Source organism: Pseudonaja textilis, chromosome 17 (assembly GCF_049901715.1).
Source record: "Pseudonaja textilis isolate UNSWEBS1 chromosome 17, rPseTex1.2, whole genome shotgun sequence".
NCBI lineage: Eukaryota > Metazoa > Chordata > Lepidosauria > Squamata > Elapidae > Pseudonaja > Pseudonaja textilis.
The window spans coordinates 2,709,343-2,729,391 of NC_142006.1; the positions used below are offsets into that span (position 1 = coordinate 2,709,343).

Below are 20,049 nucleotides of genomic sequence, written 5' to 3' on the forward strand. Positions count from 1 at the left end.
GGGGAAATCACATCTCTCTCTCTCTCTCTCTCTCTCTCTCTCACACACACACACACACACACACACACACACACACACACACAGAGGGATGCTGCGCCTGAGTTTTGATCACATGGCCAGGGGGGAGGCTGCAAACGGTCATAAGTATGGGAAAAACGGTCGTGAGTAGCCTTTTTTTTCCGGTGCCGTTGCAACTTTGAGTGGTCACACTAAAGGAACTGTTGTAATTTGAGGACTATCTGTATGGAAACTATTAGCACCCCGGTTTCGGCTGGTAGACTTTTTGTCCAAGCAAAATTTGAGTTTTGCACAAGGCGATAGGTGGAAAGTAGTCCATCATCTCATTAAAATTAAAATTAAAATGTGAAAATATCTACAGACCCCTCACATCCCGGACATAAACTGTTTCAACTCCAACCCTCAAAACGACGCTATAGAGCACTGCACACCAGAACAACTAGACACAAGGAGAAGTTTTTTCCCCAAATGCCATCCCTCTGCTAAACAAATAATTCCCTTAACACTGTCCAACTATTTGCAACGTCTGCACTACTGTTATTCTTCTCATCCTTCCTTTTACCTATTTCCTTTTCTACTTAAGACTATAACCTGGTTGCTTGTATCTTTACAATTTATACTGTTTTATTTAGTTTCCTTGTATGATTTTGATTGCTTGTTTAATTCCTATGACTATCACTAAGTGCTGCATCTTAGGATTCTTGATGAATACATTTATGACGATTATGATCATGATATATCACTTACAGCTTTTATGTACACTGAGAGCTTATGCATCGAAGACAAATTCCTTGGGTGTCCAATCACACTTGGCCAATAAAGAATTATTCTATTCTATTCTATTCTATTTTACTCTACTCTACTAATTCCATTCCTTATTCTATTCTATTCCATTCCTTTCTTCCTTATTCTATTCTAGTCTTTCCTTATTCTATTCTATTCCATTCCATTCCTTTCTTCCTTATTCTATTCTAGTCTTTCCTTATTCTATTCTGTTCCCTATTCTATCCCTATTCTTCTCTATCCTTCAATTTACCTATTTCCTTTTCTACTTATGACTATAACCTTGTTGCTTGTATCTTTACGATTTATATTGTTTTCGTTTCCGAGTATGATTTGATTGCTTATTTAGTATCTTATGACTAAGTGTTGTATCTTATGATTCTTGATGAATGTATTTTACAAATTCCTTGTGTGTCCAATAACATTTGGCCAATAAAGAATTCTATTCTATACTATCCTATCCTATTCCTTTCTATTCAATTCCATTATCCAATCATCATTAACTGGGATATATTATTTCTGATCATATTTCCGAGTTTTTTTTTCTGGCATTTTCTTGGTGCTCACTTGGGCAACGCTTTTTAAAGAAATGAAGGATAATCCAAAGGTGAGTTGAATTTGGGGATCCAAGCTCAGCAAAGCAAATGGCTACATTTACCACCGTCTCTTGCATCCATTTAATTCAGTGGGGGTTAAAAAGGCATTAAAAAGAAACTTCTCAGCTCAGGAATCTACGAAAGGCCCAATTAAGGAAACTGAAACGCTGTTCATGTACAGGTAGTCCTCGAACTTACAACAGTTCATTTAGCGACCATTCAAAGTTACATCGGCACTGAAAAAAAACAGTGACTTGTGGTCAGTTTTTTTCCGCACTGATGACCGTTGCAGCAGCATCCACAGGGTCACGTAATCAAAATTCAGCCGCTTGGCAACAGACTCATATTTATGACGGTAAGGCAGGTCTTAAAATGGGACAAAATTCACTTAGTAATGTTGAGTTATTTATAATTAACATGCATTTTGGGCCCAGTTGTGAGCGTAAGTGGAGACTACCTGTATTCTTTCGCTTTCTCCTTAGAACTTAGGGCGTTTTTGAGAGCTGGCCTACAATTTGTTTTGTTTTTTTCCTCCCCTGGAAGATAAAACGTCTCCTTTTTCAGAGGGAGAAAATCCTTCTTTGGCAGCTTCTTCCTCCAATTCTTTTCAAGAGTCTCGAGAGGGGATCAAAGGCACCATTAAAGCAGCCAAGAATTTCGCTTTCTTTTTCTGCCCTATTAGCTGAATCATCGGAAGCGGGAAGTGGGGGGCGGGGGAAATTAAATGCTCTGGGTCCCCCACTAGTGGGCAGTGCAGACACCTCAACTGAGTGGTGCAAGAGTGTGACTCACCCATCGTGACGTAAGGCAGCTTGTCGGTCGAGCCGTGAGGATAAATGCTGTAGAGGTGAGACCCAGTGACATCCACCCCACCGAGAACCAAAGATGCACCGATGTATCCCTGGTACCTGGAGCGCAAGAAAATCAACAAAGGAACATCACAGCGGGGATACCTGCACCTCTGTGTAACTGTCTGGTTCGGTTCTGCAAACCAACAGGGCAGACACAAGACTTCAGAGGATAGTTAGGACTGCAGAAAAAACAATGGCTAGCAACCTGCCTTCCATGGAGGACCTGTATCCTGCACCCTGAGTCAAAAAGAGGGCTGTGAAAATATCTACAGACCCCTCACATCCCGGACATAAACTGTTTCAACTCCTTCCCTCAAAACGACGCTATAGAGCCTCGCGCATCAGAACGAGACACAAGGGGAGTTTCTTCCCCGAAAGCCATCATTCTGCTAAACAATTCCTCAAAACTGCCCAACTATTTACAAAGTCTGCATTACTATCACTATTAATCTTCTCATCACTCCTATCATCCGTCCCCTCCCACTTGTGACTGTACGACTGTAACTTTGTCGCTTGTATCCTTACGATTTACATGGACTGTTTCCTAGTATGATTTGATTGCTTATGGTCCCCTATGACTATCATTAAGTGTTGTACGTGATTATTCTTGACTCTTGATGAATGTATCTTTTCTTTTATGTGCAACTGAGAGCATTTGCATCAAGACAAATTCCTTATGTGTCCAATCACACTTGGCCAAGAAAGAATTCTGTTCTGTTCTATTCTGTTCTCTGTTCTATTCTAATTTTTCCCCCCCGCATAAATTGTGCTCAGTTGCCATCTTGAACGTTTTCACTCCTCCCTCCCTTCGCCTCTGAAAGGTGTGGAGGGAACCTTTCTCGCCCGCTAACAATCCCACCCAGACAACAATTAGGTACCTGAAAAGCATCTGCTTCAGCATCCGGTTGGCCGTCACAACTCTTGGAAGCCGGCCAGTCGAAAGGGAGTGAAGCTCCATGTTCGAAGAGATCATTTGGGTGGTCATTTCGGTGTCCGCAGCCGTTCCGGCCCCACAGCAGCTGCAAGAGTAAAACAGCATCTCTTGAGTCACTCTGAAACCGATCAGCCTCTTCCACTCTAAGGAACTTCACTGTCAGGCCTGCCCAGCCTGGGCCCTTAGGAAAGAAAGACCCTCGACTCCTTTTGAGTGAAGCGATAGGTTGTTTTATTAAAGGTTACAGGTGGCGGCAAAGCCACACTAGATCTAAGTTTCCCTCAGGAAAATTTACAATTTTTCCCCCTCATCCCAGCCCTCCCTGCGTGACCCGTTAATCTTCAGCCAACGAAGAGCCACATAGGAGAAGATAAGTTTTATATTATTTATTTGACTCACGCAGGTATTTCTCTCCCACAACGCTGCCGGTCCACCCTCCCCCAGTTTTGGGGAGGGGGGGAGATTGCCAGCCCTAGACATGACGACAGAGTAACTCTCTCCTGCTTTCAATCCTTCCAACTCAGAATGAGTGAGACCAACCGACCAGTGGAACAGCTTTTGCCTTCAGAAGTTGTGGGAGCTTCATCCCTGGAGGCTTTCAAGAAGAGACTGGACTGCCATCTGTCAGAAATGGTGTAAGGGTCTCCTGCTTGGGCGGGGGGGTTGGACTAGATGACCTACAAGGTCCCTTCCAACTCTGTTAATCTATCTATCTAAGAGAGTAGTTTTGAGAATCCATGAGATGTTTGGGGCAGGGTGCGTGGCTTTGAATGCTGACACAAGATGGTGCTGTGCTTCTCTGGTCTTCATCAAACTGTCATTCCGCCCCCCCCTCCTATTTCCCACATCTCCATACATTATCACCCATTTGTTCCCCCCAATTTGCTCCCTCCCTCCTAACCTTTGATGTTAGGATGCCAGCAAGGTATACCTGCCAAGCCCAAAATTTGACATATGCATAGCCATTTCATTTAGCTTTATTATATATTCCTTTTCTTTCTTTCTCTGTGCTGGTTATGGGGGGACAAAAACTGACCCTGCTGAGACCTGGAGATGGAGATTGAAGGCACCAGGCAAACGTTGATTTACTTCTATTGGGGAAGGTGACTTTTGAGGGTTGCTTCTAATTTCCAATATTATGTGGTATAATTCCAGGTTGTGTCAGAATTTCAGCAGACTTTGCCAATTTGATCAGTGGTGGGATTCAATTTTTTTTTTTTAACTACTGGTTCTATGGGCGTGGCAAGGGAAGGAGACTGTAAAATCTCCAGTCAGAGGCGGGATTTGCCGGTTCTCCGAACTCCTCAAAATTTCCGCTACCGGTTCTCCAGGACTGGTCAGAACCTTCTGAATACCCACCTCTGAATTTGATGCTTTCCCAAAGAAAAGAAATTGTTTTGGAAGATGGGACTTTTGCTCTTTTCTTTTTCAGTGGGTTTCATCACTTGGAAACCTGACAGCGCCAAGCCGAAAATGGCAGAACTGACACTCGCTTTACGTAACACCTCAGCGCATTCAAGAGGATACGGCCAAGTCATCACATGATGATTGCCCCACAATTCACGCGCATCTTCTCCTTCGACTAGGAGGCCCGATGCCCAAACCCCAGCCCTTCCCCGCCTCGATTCGGGACCAAGCAGACTTACTAGATGTTGGGAGCGATGAAATGGATCTTGTCACAGTTTTTGTCGGCAACCACCATCCCTTCGGTGGCACGGGTGTCTGCGCCCAGCACGATACCATCCTGGGGGAGGGCGAGAAAGAGGGGTTCAGGCGGCACCTTTGGCACGGAACCCCCAGGGCGATCTTCCTTGAGAGCCGCCACCTCGGCCTTACCTTGTACACCACGCCGGCAATGGTGGTGCCCGTCTTGCGAGCGGCAGGCAGCCGAAGACCCTTCTGGGCCCCCTCTGATTCCAGCTGGGCATTCCTGCAAGCGGAAGAGAAGCCAACATGAGAGGAGCCCCTGCCAGCACCCCCAGATAAGACTCTCCCTTTCAGAGGATCAGAACGAACTTTTGAAAAGTAAATGAACTTTATTGAAAAGGAAGACAGACGGTCCACCTTCCAAGCAGGATCTGATATCCTTCCAGGCATGCAGCTTAGAGAAAGGGAGTTAGAGCCCCTCCCCTTAGTCCGGTGTGGATTTCGACAATACAAAGAAACAACATGTTAATTTCATGTTGTTGTTGTTGTTGTTTTGGGAATGTAGTTGAGATAAGATTCTTCTTCTTTTGAAGCTGGGATTTTTTATGGCCCCTTCTTCTCTTTCTCTCTTTCTCCAAGAGGTGACAAGTTTCCAGGCATGGGGGAGAGGTGGGCCCTCCAGCCCCCCCAAGTTGTAAAATCTTGTGCAGATTATACAAATTCAATACAAGAATTAGGATGTTCAGGTTATGTCGAAAAGGAATTACTTGTATCACCCCCCCCCCCCTTCTTGACAGATGGATGGGGGGGGTTCCTTCGCCCCCCCCTCCCCACCTGGGGCTGAAAAAACAGGGTGCAACCCAAGGAGGGGCTGGTTTTGGAGGGGAGGGGAGATCCTCGCATCCCTCCCACCCCCCCCATCTCCGCTGGCTGCCTAGAGGCGCCCCTTCTCTTCCCGGACTCCAACTCCCAGCATGCTTCAGCGTGGGACCCCAAGCGCCGGGGCTTCTGGGAGGAGTAGTTCCCAGCGGGCCCGGAGAAGCGCTGGCCCCGTCCGTCGCCGGGAACCGGCACAACCCACCGGGAAGCGGAGAAGGGGGGGAGGGTTTCCCCGTACGGGAGGAAGCGGCAGCCGGGCGTCCGTTCCGCTCCGGGCCGGCTTGGCCCGCGCGGAGCCCGGCTCCTGAGTCACGGCCGCCTTGGCCGAGCCCGACGCGGCTTGAGAGGGGCTCCGCCGCGGCCTCCTGGGCCCCTCCGGCTCCTCCGGCCGGCTTCCTCGGGCTTCCCCGCCCGGCTCCCCGCCGCTCCCTCGGCCTCACCGGGCGGTGTTGTGGAAGGAGAAGCCACCGGTCGCCGGCATCGAGGCCTCCAGCAGCGAGAGCGACGCCATCTTGGCCGGTTGTGGAGAAGGCGGAGGCGAGCGCGGGGCGGGGCCGCGCTCTTAGCCACGCCCCCCGGCCGCGGGAAGGCCACGCCCTCCGCTGCGCGCGTGGCCCGGTTGGGCTTAGAGTGGAGGAGATTAAGCGCTGCGTGGAGGGCGAGGGGTCCATCATCCCCAGCCGGAGCTGTGCAGGGGAAGGGGTCCATCATCCCCAGACGGAGCTGGGCAGGGCAAGGGGTCCATCATCCCCAGCCGGAGCTGTGCAGGGCAACTGGTCCGCATCCCCAGCCGGAGCTGTTCAGGGCAACGGGTCCATCGTCCCCAGCCAGAGCTGTGCAGGGCAAGGGATCCATCATCCCCAGCTGCAGCTGGGAGTGTCTCATAGCCTCCTATAGGGCCCATCATCCTCAGCTAGAACTGGGCTGTCCCACAGCCCCGTACAAAGCAAAGGCCCATCATCCACAGCTGCTAGGTGCTGCGTTGCCAGCATCCCACGGTTCCTATGTTGCCCCCATATGATAGAAGGAGAGAAGGAACACCAGAAAACCCATCATCCCCGTCCACAAGAGGAGTGGTTGTGCCGTTGGGAGTTTCCACACAGTGCTGTGGCATTCAGCGCCCATCCTCCCCAGCCCCAAGGAGCCAAGGGAAAGGAAGGCGTGCTGGACCAGGCTTCCATCATCCCCAGCCACGAGAACTGGACCAGGGCAGATTAGGAAAAGCCATGCTCAAGCTTGATAGGATTAAGACAGAGGACACCAATTCCCATCAGCTCCAGCCCAAATACCTCCTGCCTGTCCTTGGCTGGGGAGGAGGGACCTTGTAGTCCCACCCTAATGGAAAGCAGTAAGTTGGTGAAAGCATTGCCCGCTTCTGACGAAGGCCAGGTTGGGAGAAGAAGGGAGAAGAGAGCAGGACTCCCATGATCCCCAACTCCGTCAAAAGTCCCCACCCAAAGAACAAGAGGATCGGATTAGTTTAACAGATAAAAGAGTTGGAAGGGACCTTGTAGGTCATCTAGTCCAACCCCTTGCAGGAGATCCTACACCAGGGGTGGCTATCCTTTGGGGCTCCTGTGCCCCAAATTGCTCACATGCCATCACCCAGAAGGCAATGCACACGGCCTCCACATGGCCCCTGCGCATGCGCGGGGGATTCCCCCACGCCACCGCCCCTTTACCTGCACTGCACCTCCCAGCTGATTTTTGGCCCATTTGAGGCCTTTCTTGGCCTGTCAGAAGCTTGAGGGAAGCCGCTGCAGGCTTTGCAGGCCAAAAAAATGGGCCTAGGTCATCACTTCTGGTATTTCCGGAAATACAGAGAGTGACGAATTGGGCCTATTTTTCGGCCTGCAGAGGCTTCCCTCAAGCTTCTGGCAGGCTGAGAAAGGCCCGAGAATCAGCTGGGAGACCCGCACGGGTGCAGTGAGGTAAGTTTGCGTGCCCACACAAACGGCTCTGCGTGCCACCTGTGGCACTCATGCCACAGGTTCGCCATCACGGCCCTACACCATTTCAGACGGGGGGCTGTCCAGTTTCTTCTTAAAACCATCCGTGGGACAACCTGGCTTCGTGGTGGTGGGGGGAGCTTTTCATTTTGGATGAAACCCCCTCAAATTGTCCCTCGCGGAAGCTGGAAATCCAGGTGGCTTCATCCCCGGCGGAGGGAACCTGGCGCCTTCGCTTCCTTTAGTGAGATGTCTAAAGTTGGCAAAACTATTTTGACTTCTCCATCTTTAATGCTCCGGCGTGAGTGACAGCTGCTTCTGCAGGCGGAAAAAGCTGCAGCATAAATCTTGCAAGGGGTCCAAGCAGGAGACCCTTGAAGTCGTCTCACCTGAGGAAATGGCCACGAGCACCTGGCCCTCAGCGCCAGTGCAGCCCAGGGCGAGCCAGGCTCTAATTGGCTGAAGGGGACGTCCAGAGGGAGAAGGGGGGGCGGGTTAGGATTAACCGCAACCTCAGCTGGCATTGACTTCCCGGCCCTGCTGGGATTCGGCCAAGGCTGGAAACAAAGGGCTGGCTCCCTGAGAAATCTATTACGGCAAAATGGATATATGCAGAGCGTATCTGAGGATAGGGACGTTGCCACTGGAATGGAGACTGAACTAATCCTGTGTGTGTGTGTGTGTTTGTGTACACAAATACCTATATACACCATATGTGTGTGTGTGTGTTTGTATATAGGTATGTATGTCTATATAGATATAGATACCCACACCCACACATATGCACATACATGGTGGCTTTTATATATATATATATATATATATATATATATATATATATATATATATATATATATATATATATATATATATATATATATATATATATACACACCACACACACACACACACATACACACACACATACGTATACGTGTATATATATGTGTATATATATGTGTGTGTGTGTATATATATATATATATATATATATGTATGTATGTATATATATGTATATATATATATCTATCTGTATATTTGTATGTCTATATATATATCTATATGTATATGTACATATGTATGGTATTCAGCTTTGTTCGGAGTATTTTCCACGTCATTATAGTTGTTCTTTTAAAGTTGTAGCAATGTTTTGGCAGAATCTCATCTGCCATCATCAGGCTTCTGTATAGTGTTCGTCTGTATTCTGTATCGTCAGATAAACACAATACAGAAGCCTGATGATGGCAGATGAGATTCTGCCGAAACGTTGCTACAACTTTAAAAGCACAACTACAATGACGTGGGAAAATACCTGAACAAAGCTGAATCCCATACATATATACATATACATATTCTGGAGATTTTGTGATGATGTGATATTTCGCTTTTATATATATAAATGTGTGTGTGTGTGTGTGTACACGCACATGCACACACACACAAATATATATATATACACACATACATAGAGGATTGATTGTTTCCAATCCAGTGGGAGCATCTGTATCCTTAGATACGGTCAACAAAAGTTTGTGTGGTCTTTTTAAAATAAAAAAACATTTGTGGCTGATGTTTCCTTCTTTGCAAAGCTTGGACGAGACCCCTGGACAGAGTTACTTGCAGGTGGACCATTGAAACTGTGGAACAAAAGTTTCCCAGATTTAAAATAAGAGGTTAATCTTCATTTAAGATATCTCCGCATCTGTTTTACGCGGGTTTGGGGCAAACCCCTCATCTGTTTAGGTTCTGTTGCCTGCCTGCCTGCCTACCTGAAGTGGTCTAAGTCTTCTGCATGAGCAGAGGGCTGGACTAGAACACCTTCAGGGTCCCTTCATTGCCGCTTTTTTCCTCCCAGAACAATCTGAACCAAAGCTGGTTGGGCCTTATAGGGTTGGAATCTGATTTTATTGGAGGCAGATTGCTTTATTTATTTAAGAAAATTTTAAATGGGTTTGTTTTTTTTGGGGGGGGGGAATGCTACCAGACTCCTTGTAAATAAATTATATTTATTACAATTATTTGTCCCGCCGTTGCCTTGGGCATTTTTTTCCATGCCACGGCAGGACAACCGTAATAAATGCTTAAACATTAAACTTTTGAGTCAAGTTCTGTTCGTTGCAAACTTTAGGGAGAGAAGCAGTTTACAAGTCCCCGAGTTCTTTTAAGAACCTTAATTCTATATTTTAACCTTGGCAATAAAGAAAGAAAAAAAACACCTCCGCCTGGGCGACAGGAAAGGCATCCGGCCAGTCAACACGCCGCACCATTCAGTTGCCTTGACTCCACCCCTAGGCAAAGGATTATGCGGTCATTAAAAGAAGACGAATAAAGGGGAAAAAAAATACACATTGGAAAACAACAGCAACCAAAAGAATATATGTTCATTTTTCTCCCCAAGTCTGGTGCTTTTAGAGCAGGAATGAGGCTGACCCAGATTCTGACCCAAGGTGGGAAAGGACCAACCAGAACTTCCTAGACTGAAGCAAGTGCTTTTGTAGCTATTCCCAGGGAATAACTGCGCGGGTTGTGCAAAATCAGCAGCTTCTCCGCTAAATTAGTTGCCGAAGGCTTCGAAATACTGCAGCTTATTATAGAGCAAAGCCTCCCTAATTGAGATGAAGTCCTAGCCACAGGGACCCCAGGCAGGCGCTGAGCAATGTGCTGCAATTCGTGTGTGTGTGTTTGTGTGCGTGTGCGTTTGTGTGTGTGTGTTTGCAGCTGCCTAGCTCTGTTGCTTTATGGGATATTTTGTAGAGATGTAGCTTTGGAGTTTGCTTGATTGGCCAGCCGGTAGCAGCTGGGGGAAGATCTCAGGGGTTGCCCGGGGGAGGGGAGAAATAGGAGCCCCCAAATAGGAGCTGCAGCAGGTTTGGAACCCAGGACCTTGCCAGAATGGGCCGTTTCGTTTTCTTAAATCGGGAGGCCAATCCTGGTGCGATTTGCTGGTTTAGCTTCCTGGGGTGCCCACTCCCCACAGTTCTCCCCTGAAACTACACCTCCCGCACTTATCCCTCCCCCTCAAGCGAAGGTACTTTGGACGCACCAAATAGAAGAGCAGAGAGGAATGGAATGAAGATTTTAGAATAGAACAGAACAGAAACAATAGAACAATGGAATGGAGAAGAAAAGAGAAGAGAAATCAGAAGAAAAGAGAAGAGAATAATGGAATGGAGAAGAGAATTAGAAGAGAAATCAGAAGAGAAGAGAATAATGGAATAGAATTAGATTAGAATAGAATAGAAATTGGAAGAGAAGAGAAGAGAGAATAATGGAATGTAGAATAGAATTAGATTGGAATAGAATTAGATTGGAATAGAATAGAATAGGAATAGAATAGAAAGGAATAGAATAGAAATCGGAAGAGAAGAGAATAATGGAATAGAATTAGAATAGAATAGAAATTGGAAGAGAAGAGAATAATGGAATGAAGAATTTAGAATAGAACAGAACAGAAAGAATAGAATAATGGAATGGAGAAGAAAAGAGAAGAGAATAATGGAATGTAGAATAGAATTAATAGAATAGAATAGAAATTGGAAGAGGAGAGAAGAGGAGAGAATAATGAAATGTAGAATAGAATTAGATTGGAATAGACTAGAATAGGGATAGAACAGAATAGGAATAGAATAGAAATCGGAAGAGAAGAGAATAATGGAATGTAGAATTGAATTAGAAGAGAAGAGAAATAGAATAGAATAGAGCTGGAAGGGACCTTGGAGGTCTTCTAGTCCAGCCCCCTGTTCAAGCAGGAAAACCTATACTATTTCAGACAAGTGGCTATCTAATCTCTCCTTAAAATCCTCCAGGTTAGCAGAGCAGGTGCTGCCGCGCGAGATGCTCCCCAGATTTTTACAGGGTTTTTTGTTGTTGTTGTTGTCGTCGTGGGGCTGTGTTTTCTCATCTTCCTCTCTCCTCCTTCCCTTTTTTTTTTGTTCTTCACAGGATGAAGTTAAACTGCCATCTTCCCCGGGGCGGGGGATGGTGGGGCATCCGAAACGTCTTGGCATCCAAACGGCTGAGCAGTTGGTGGCGAGACGTCCGGAGGGGAAGAGAAACAGCAGGTTTTCGCTTGAAGGGACGGCGTTTTTATTTCCCTCTTGGTCCCGAAGAAGGAAGCAGATGCCGTTGGATTATTATTTTACCTCTCTTCCTATCCTCCCAGGTAGAGGGATGCTTTCCAACAGATGCGCAGGTAAGGCTGGGCCCAACTCCCTGGCTGGGCGAGAGCGCCCCCTGCTGCCCCCTCACTCGTCCTTGGCAAACCCTCCGTCGCAAACGGACTCTGTTTGAGCAGCAAGATTATTGCACCGAAGGATCCTTCGGATACTTCGATTATTGCACCGAAGGATACTTCGATTCCCCGCCCAGGGACGAAAGGTTGCAGAAGTTTTATGGCGTTTGCCTGAAATGGCCCAATGGACTATTTTGATTAAAGAAAAAGACAGAAAAAGTTCTGCAACGCAACAGGACAGACACAGACTCCAGAGAGCAATTAAGTGTGCAGAAAAAAACAATGGCTACCAACCTGCCTTCAGTCAAGGACCTGTATCCTGCACCCTGAGTCAAAAAGAGGGCTGTGAAAATATCTACAGACCCCTCACATCCTGGACATAAACTGTTTCAACTCCAACCCTCAAAACGACACTAAAGAGCCCTGCACACCAGAAGAGCGAGACACAAGGAGAGTTTTATTCCCGAACACCATCACTCTGCTGAACAAATAATCCCCTCGACACTGTCCAACTATTTACTAAGTCTGCCCTACTATTACTATTAATCTTCTCATCACTCCTTTATCAGCCATCCCCTCCCACTTGTAACTGTATGGCTGCAACGTTATTGCTTGTTTCCTTACGATTTATATTGACTGTTTCCTAGTATGATTTGATTGCTTACTGTACCTTAGGACTATTATTAAGTGTTGTACCTGATGATTCTTGACGAATGTCTCTTTTCTTTTATGTACACTGAGAGCATTTGCACCAAGACAAATTCCTTGTGTGCCTAATCACACTTGGCCAATAAAGAATAATTCTTCTTCTTCTTCTTCTTCTTCTTCTTCTTCTTCTTCTTCTTCTTCTTCTTCTTCTTCTTCTTCTTCTTCTTCTTCTTCTTCTTCTTCTTCTTCTTCTTCTTCTTCTTCTTCTTCTTCTTCTTCTTCTTCTTCTTCTTCTTCTTCTTCTTCTTCTTCTATTCTATTCTTATTCTAATTCCGTTTTTATTCTATTCTATTCTATTCTAGAAGTATTTTTCTTCTGAATTTCGTGCGTGAAGTAGAAAGGAATGAAACTTTGATTTTGGGGTTTTACCGATTAGATGGATAGATCTTTATATAAACCGCGTGTTTATATTATTATGACAAAAAGCAAAAAAGCACTACCTGTATTATTTTTTTACAAATTATTCAGGGCAGTGAACATACACAACACACTTTCCTGCTCCTCTTTTCCTCATAACCATGTGAGGTGGGTTGAGCTGATAAGAGAGTGATTGCCCCAAAGTCACCCAGCCGGCTTTCATGCCTAAAGCAGAACTAGAACTCGCCGTCTCCTGGTGATTAGTCCAAAGCCCCCCAGCTGGCTTTCATAGCAGGACTAGAACTCACCGTCTCCTGGTGATTGGCTCAAAGTTGCCCAGTTGGCATTCATGGCTAAAGGCAGGATTTAGCCTTGCCTTTTCCATTTGGGCAACAATTGTCCAAGGATGTCCTACTGGTTTGTGGACAGTCGGAGCCCAAAAAAGGGGTTGCTGGAGGCCAGGAGATGGCAGCCTTGCTTTCTTCTACAGAAACAGAAACGATAAAACTGGCCTCCAGACGGATGGAATATGCTGTCAACTCAATAGAGCCCTTTCATAAGCATCAGGTTGACATTTCAGCTTCCGGTTAGCTTATCGCTGCTGGCCAGCCGGGTGGGCAGCTGGTCATTAAAAGGTGCTTAATAATCAAGGTGTGAGGTTGTCTGAAGGGATCTTTTGCAGGCCAAATGGGGCATTTCAGGGAGCAAGATGGAAAAATGAGAGAGAGAGAGAGACTTTATATCATGTTTACACCACGGAGCAAAAATCCTGGAATGCACAGATGCATTATAGCTACCTATAATTTGCTTGCAAGCAGAGAGTTTTTTTCTGGAAATGCTGATTTTAATCTACGAATCTCAGCCATGAGACTTTTTACAAAATTGAGAGGCCTTTTTTTTGCTGGTATTTTCAGAAGCGAAACATTTCAGATTGTCACCCTTTCCCACTCCAAATACCTACATTTTATCAGCAGATGTAATTGAATGATTTTAATTTAATTCAGGTTAAATTAATCAAATGCAAGTACAATTTAATTCAGCATATTTCTAAAAGGCAACCTGGATTGCATTTGTTCTTCTGAGCAACTATTTCTTTGAGAGAGATTCGTGGATGTTTAAGAATAAGGGCAATTATATTTGAGTTATTAAATCGTATTTCGTATTGGCATAACCTTTCTTTGCAGACTTAAGGCAGGAGAAAGCAGTTTAGGAGACTGCAAATTGGTAAATATTGGTCATTACTTCTCAGAAACCCACAGCAACAAAAGAAGATTGTATTTATTTGGAAGATTCTTGGAATTTTGGTAATATTGCTGGCTCTTTAAAGAAAACCCAACTCTCTTGGCCTGGATGGGGCATTTGTTGGACAGATACATTATTCAGAAGGAAGAAGTTAGTGTTTAAAATAAAAAGTCCAGCCAAATGCTTCAAAATAGATAATCTTCAGCCACCGAATTTAAGAATTTTTCCCTCTGGTTTCCTTTCAGCCGCTCAAGGAACTGAACTCAATGTGCTATCTATGTTCACAGGTTCTGGAACACAAAATATTTTTCGGTGCTGGAAACTACCAAAAGAGCCTTCTCTCTAAAACAAAATGGGAAAGAATTGGGGATTTTCCATCGAGGTTTGATCTCTGCCTGCAAGTTCTTTTGCTCCCTGTTGGGACATACGAATCTCTCTCTCTCTCTCCCTCTTTTTTTTTGGACCAAAAACCAGGCAATTGGCCAGGCGAAAGTCAAAAAAACCCCACACTTTTTACAGCTGCCAAATAGCAACCAAATGGATCAAGAATTTGTCCTCTTTGGTAACGAAGAAAGAGGGCAAGATTTATGGCCGAGATGGGCTCACTGCCTGCCCTGTGCTCTGAAGGACACACACTGTGGGTGAAAAACTTAAAATTCAATACTGGAGACATTTTTTTCCTACCTGTCTCCTCCCATCCGTCTTCCTGGTGATCATATTGGTGTATTCTCATCATGTTCCTTTTCATTGTTTTTTATTTTATTTTATTATTCTATTGCTTTAACCTCTGTTCTGTTTACACTCTTCCTTTTTCTAGCGTTGCGAGTAGCCCCACGGAGACATAGGCAGCGAGTAAATTTTTTTTTAAAAAAAAAACACAATAATTTGAAATGCCCTCGGTAGATTTCCACGTTCTCCTTTGCTTTTCCCCAAACCGATCCCTTCCCCGTTTCCTTTCTCCACCCACGAGAGGCTTTTAATTTAATCTTTTAATTGCCAAAGAAAATGACCCTCAGCAGAAATAAAAGCACAAATCCTGCCTCATTTGGCTGCTGTTGTTTTTTCCTCCAGGGAAGTTATGTTTCCCCATCTCCGCTTTCCATGTCCATAAATCAGATCCGTTTCCTTGTATGTTTTCAACCCTGAATAGCAAACGTATAAAACTACGGCTATGTAAGTCAAATGTATAAAAATAAATGTATAAAACTACGGCCGCCTGACTTTTGCTTCCAAGATGACCTGGCCTGCCCACAGGGTGTGCCAATGGCACAACAGCCATTGGGTGTTTGCTTTAAACAAAATAATATTATTATTATTATTTTTAAAAAAGAATTATTAGAAAGGGAAAACAAACTGAGATTTCTTCCCCCGGGCACCCTTGAGTGCCAGGGGAAAATGTGGGCAAGGGAACTCATTTTTCCTTCCCCTTGGAGAAACTCCTAGGTTACTCGGTTCTTAAGCAAGAGGGCACCAAAGAATTCGGCCGTGCCCACCGCTCCCTTGCTTCTCCAACTCCCACTCCCCAAAGACTGAATCAACAGCTGGTGTCCTGCCACGGCGGCCCACAATGGCTCCTCTTTGGGCAGACAATATACTTGTCATGGGAAAACATAAAACCTGCAATTAATGGAATGGTCTCCGGGTTGCTCTTTTCAGCCTTGGACAATGAGAGGTAACTGGAAGAGAAAGATTAAACCCCTTGCTCTTCCCCCCACTTCTCCCCCGGGAAGCCGGTGAAATGGCCCCAGGCGAGATTTGCTTTTTGCAAAAAAATAAAAACTCCCCAACTGAACCTCACCGTTCAGAGGGGAAGCAAACGGGTGGATCTTTAAAAGGAAGCTGGCCAAGGAAAAAGGCACAGCTCCACTCTGATCCCTTCCCCCTCGGGACTGATCCGATCGATATCTAATAGATCTAAATGGTTTTTCTTTTGGAGGGTTCAATTAAGTCATTTTAAACTGCGGGCTTAATTTAGGCAGGCGTTATCGTTCTCCAATGGGAGGCTGTCTTCCCTCTGGACATCCAGGTTCTGCTTGGGACCGAGGCATCAAAATAAAGCTGCAAGGGACCTTAGAGGACTTCTAGTCCAGCCCCGTCCAATCAAGCAGGAGATCCTATCCCATTTCAGACAAGTGGCTGTCCAGTCTCTTCTTAAAAACCTCCAGTGATGGAGCAGCTACGAGTTCTGGAGGCAAGTCATTCCACTGGTTAATTGTCCTCCCTGTTAGAAAGTTTCTCCTTAACTCCAAATTGTTTCTCTCTTTGATTAGTTTCCACCCGTTGCTTCTTGTCCTGCCTTCTGGTGCTTTGGAGAATAATTTGTCCCCCTCTTCTTTGGGGCAGCCCCTCAAATACTGGAATACTGCTATGATGTCCCCCCTAGTTCTTCTGTTCTCTAGTCTGGCCATACCCAGTTCCTACAACCGCTCTTCGTATATTTTTGTCTCCAGCCTTTAATCACCTTAGTTGCTCTTCTTTGCACTTTTTCTTGAGTCTCAATATCTTTTTTGCAACACGGTGACCCAAAAATGGATGCAGTATTCCAGTGTTTGCCTTACTAAGACTTTACAAAGGCTTTACTAACACTTCACATGATTTTGATTCTATGCCTCCGTTTATACAGCCAAGGATTGTGTTAGCTTTTTGGGCTGTTGCTGCACACGGATGGCTCACCTTCAAGTGATCGTCCGCTAGGACTCCACAAGGACCTTCTCACAGTTACTGTTTTTGAGCCAGGTTTTACCTAATTTGTACTTGTGCCTTTTGTTTTTTTTCTGCCCAGGTACGAAACCTTGCTTTTCTCCACATTAAATTTCACATTGTTGGAGAGGGCCCATTGTTCAAGAACTATCTTGCGCACAAAGCCTGGATCCCTCTTTGTGTAAGACAGGTGATTTACAACACAACTGAGATCAAAATTTTGTGTTGCCCAGTACCTTTAATGCGGTACAAAGGGAAAAGTCAAAACGAGAGAGAGGAGGGCTTATTAATATACACATTTTTATATAATGAGAAAAGCAATAATTAGAGGGAAGATTAGAAATGGAATAATGGAATTATCATGTGTGTCTAAACAATATTGCGATTGGTGCTAGAAGAATATACTGAAACATTAAATAATTACACAATGAAAGACTGTAACTTAATGCAAATATGTATATTAACAGTAGAATCACATAAGTTTGATGCATGTAACAAACATGATTAATGTTATTCTTACTTGCACCAAAATGTATAATACCCAGGTGCCACACTGTTCATGCACTGATGTGTATATCCATATCTATAAAAGTGAAAGACCACTCACGCGTCATCACAAAATCTGAACACTCAAACAGTGGAACCGAAGTTGCCTTCGGAAGTTTGTGGGAGGCTTTCAAGAAGAGACTGGGCTGCCATCTGTCAGAAATGGTGTGAAGTCTCCTGCTTGGGGGGTTGGACTAGATGACCTCCAAGGTCCCTCCCAATTCTGTTAATCTGATAGACAGATAGGCAGGCAGGCAGGCAGGCAGGCAGGCAGGGAGGCAGAAACAAACAGAAAAGAAAAGAAAAGAAGGAAGGAAGGAAGGAAGAAAGAAAGAAAGAAAGAAAGAAAGAAAGAAAGAAAGAAAGAAAGAAAGAAAGAAAAAAAGAAAGAAAGAAAGAAAGAAAGAAAGAAAGAAAGAAGCGGTGGGAGCTTCATCCCTGTAAGCTTTCAAAAAGAGACTGGACTGCCATCTGTCAAAAATTGGTGTAGGGTGTCCTGCTTGGGTGGGGAGTGGGGTTGGACTAGATGACCTACAAGATCCCGTCCAACTCTGCTCATCTGTTAATCAAGATTTCTGACAGAGGGCAGTCCAAGAGGAAGGGTTACTTCCCTCCCCAGATCTTCAGGGGGGGCATCCTGAGGTTTTTCATCTGGAAGAGCCCTGGGAGCCGCACCCCCCTTCCAAGAAAGCCAGTTCAGCCCCTGCTGAGTTGGGGGACCCCTTGGCCACCACCCTCCTCCCCAATTTGTCCTCCCCTGCTCCAAAGATGCGACCCGCTCACCCTCCAAAGCCTGGGAACAAGCTGCTATTTTCCTTGCCAGTGAATCATAACCAGGGGCGACCCCTCCCAGCTTGGGCCCTTGCCCAGGAGGGAGGGAAGGAGGGAGGGGGAAAACCTTTTGTGCCCTCTCCTCTCCCGGCCCTGTCGTTGGCCAGGCTGAAGAAGGTTGGTTGGAAGAGGAGGAGGAGGAGCAGGCGAGGAAGGGAAGAGCTGCCCGGCTTTCGCGTGGAGAGGGGCGAAGGCGCGTCCCCACCGTTTCCCCTCGCCCACCGCCGGTGGGAGACCCCCCGCCGCCATGCTTCAGCCGAGCCCACCCGGCCCCGAAGACTTGGGCCGGCGTTGACCCTCGTCCTCCTGTCCCTCTTTCGCGCTCTGGCCGGGTTCTGGGCGGCGTGCGCCCTGGGCGCATCGGTCTCCTGGTTCTCTCCTTCCTCCAGGTCTCCTGCGACAGCGGGGCGCCAGGTTTGAAGAGTTGAGGTTGGGTAGGGTGCGGGGGGGGGTTCTCGGAGCTTCGGCTGCCCGGAGAGACTAGATTTCCCGACGGTGGGGAAGGGGGCAACCCCACCCATCCTCGCAGCCCGGAGCGCTTGGAAAGACGGCGCGCTCTTGGAGAGGTGTTGCGCGCAAGCAGCGCTGTCACCTCGTCGGACTCGGGGGTCGCCCGTAAGGCTGGAAGGTGGGGTGGGGGGGGGGGTGTCTCCGCCATCGGGGTGGTGGATGTGGCGGCCCCAGCCTCTCCGGGCGTGGAGGGGGTGTGGAGAAGGAAAAGCAGCCGCCGGAGAAGTATATATATGGGGCGGGGGGTGAATTCTCTCAAGCTTGCCAACTTAGTTGTTCCGACCCCGCGAGCCAGAAATCGGGGTCTGGACTGCAGCCCCTTTCCTGGCCTTGGTACTGATTGAACGTCTTGGTTCTCCTCCCACCCACCCACCCCCCGCGCCACAGACAAAGCGGTCCACCGAGTTGAAGGCGGCGCTGCCGGACCCTCCTGGTCACTTCGGAAGAGGCAGCCTGGCCGGAGATGGCTCTTCTCCTTGGGCGGGTCTACCTGGGCTGCGGAGCCGGGATTCTGCTCAGCTTCCTGGTGAGTTTAGGCGCTTTCCAAGGAAGCGCCACCTCCTTGGCTTATGGGGGCGGGGGGGTCTTTGCCATTTCCACTTGGGGTGCGTTTCCAGGTGGACTCTAGTGGCCTTCCAGCATCCTGCAAGGCAGGCAAAATCCTTAGAAAGGCCACACCTGGGAATACTGCATCCATTGAATGTGCAGGAGTGAACAGACTAACGGTTGCTAATTAGAGAAAAAGAAGAAACTGAATATTATATAGTATATGATTTATTTTTATCAATGGTTAGAAAATAAAACAAATTAAACGGAATTAGATGAATCTATAAAGCAATAAGATAAGACTGTTTAAAAAAACAGATATAGTAGATAAGATGTATAAGAAAATGTGATTATTGATATATTGGTAAGGAAAATATGCATTATAATTGTAAGCACATGAAATATGTACCTAGTTGACACACGGTTGAAATGGAATAGAATTGTTGTATATATAAAATAAAAAAAGAATACTGCATCCAATTTTGGTCACTACATTACAAACAAGAAGTTGAGACTTTGGAAGAAGTGCAGAGAAGAGCAACTAAGATGATTAAAGGCCTGGAGACTAAACCATATGAAGAAGGGCTGCAGGATTTGGGTCTGGCTAGTCTGAAGAAAAGTAAGAATTAAGGGGTGACAAGATAGCAGCATTCCAGTATTTGAGGGGCTGCCACAAAGAAGAGGGAGGGTCAACTTATTCTCCAAAGCACCAGAAGAAAA

At 46.2% G+C, this 20,049-nt stretch overlaps 2 protein-coding genes across 2 annotated transcripts in view; one reads left to right on the forward strand and one right to left on the reverse strand.

Annotated features, from left to right (window-relative positions):
- Positions 1 to 6,232, reverse strand: part of PSMB7 (proteasome 20S subunit beta 7) — a 33,935-nt gene extending 27,703 nt beyond the window's left edge. Inside the window, exons 1-5 of the mRNA XM_087914432.1 lie at positions 6,149 to 6,232; positions 5,019 to 5,112; positions 4,829 to 4,926; positions 3,123 to 3,267; positions 2,190 to 2,301 (exon numbers count right to left, since the gene is read on the reverse strand). Of these exons, the coding sequence (XP_087770558.1) occupies positions 2,190 to 2,301; positions 3,123 to 3,267; positions 4,829 to 4,926; positions 5,019 to 5,112; positions 6,149 to 6,219 (520 nt within the window). The 5' untranslated portion in view covers positions 6,220 to 6,232. The remainder of the gene's footprint in view (positions 1 to 2,189; positions 2,302 to 3,122; positions 3,268 to 4,828; positions 4,927 to 5,018; positions 5,113 to 6,148) is intronic.
- A 13,014-nt stretch (positions 6,233 to 19,246) lies between these two features.
- The window catches only part of ADGRD2 (adhesion G protein-coupled receptor D2), a 45,520-nt gene continuing 44,717 nt past the window's right edge, over positions 19,247 to 20,049 (forward strand). Inside the window, exon 1 of the mRNA XM_087914727.1 lies at positions 19,247 to 19,309. Coding sequence (XP_087770853.1) covers positions 19,247 to 19,309 — 63 coding nt within the window. The remainder of the gene's footprint in view (positions 19,310 to 20,049) is intronic.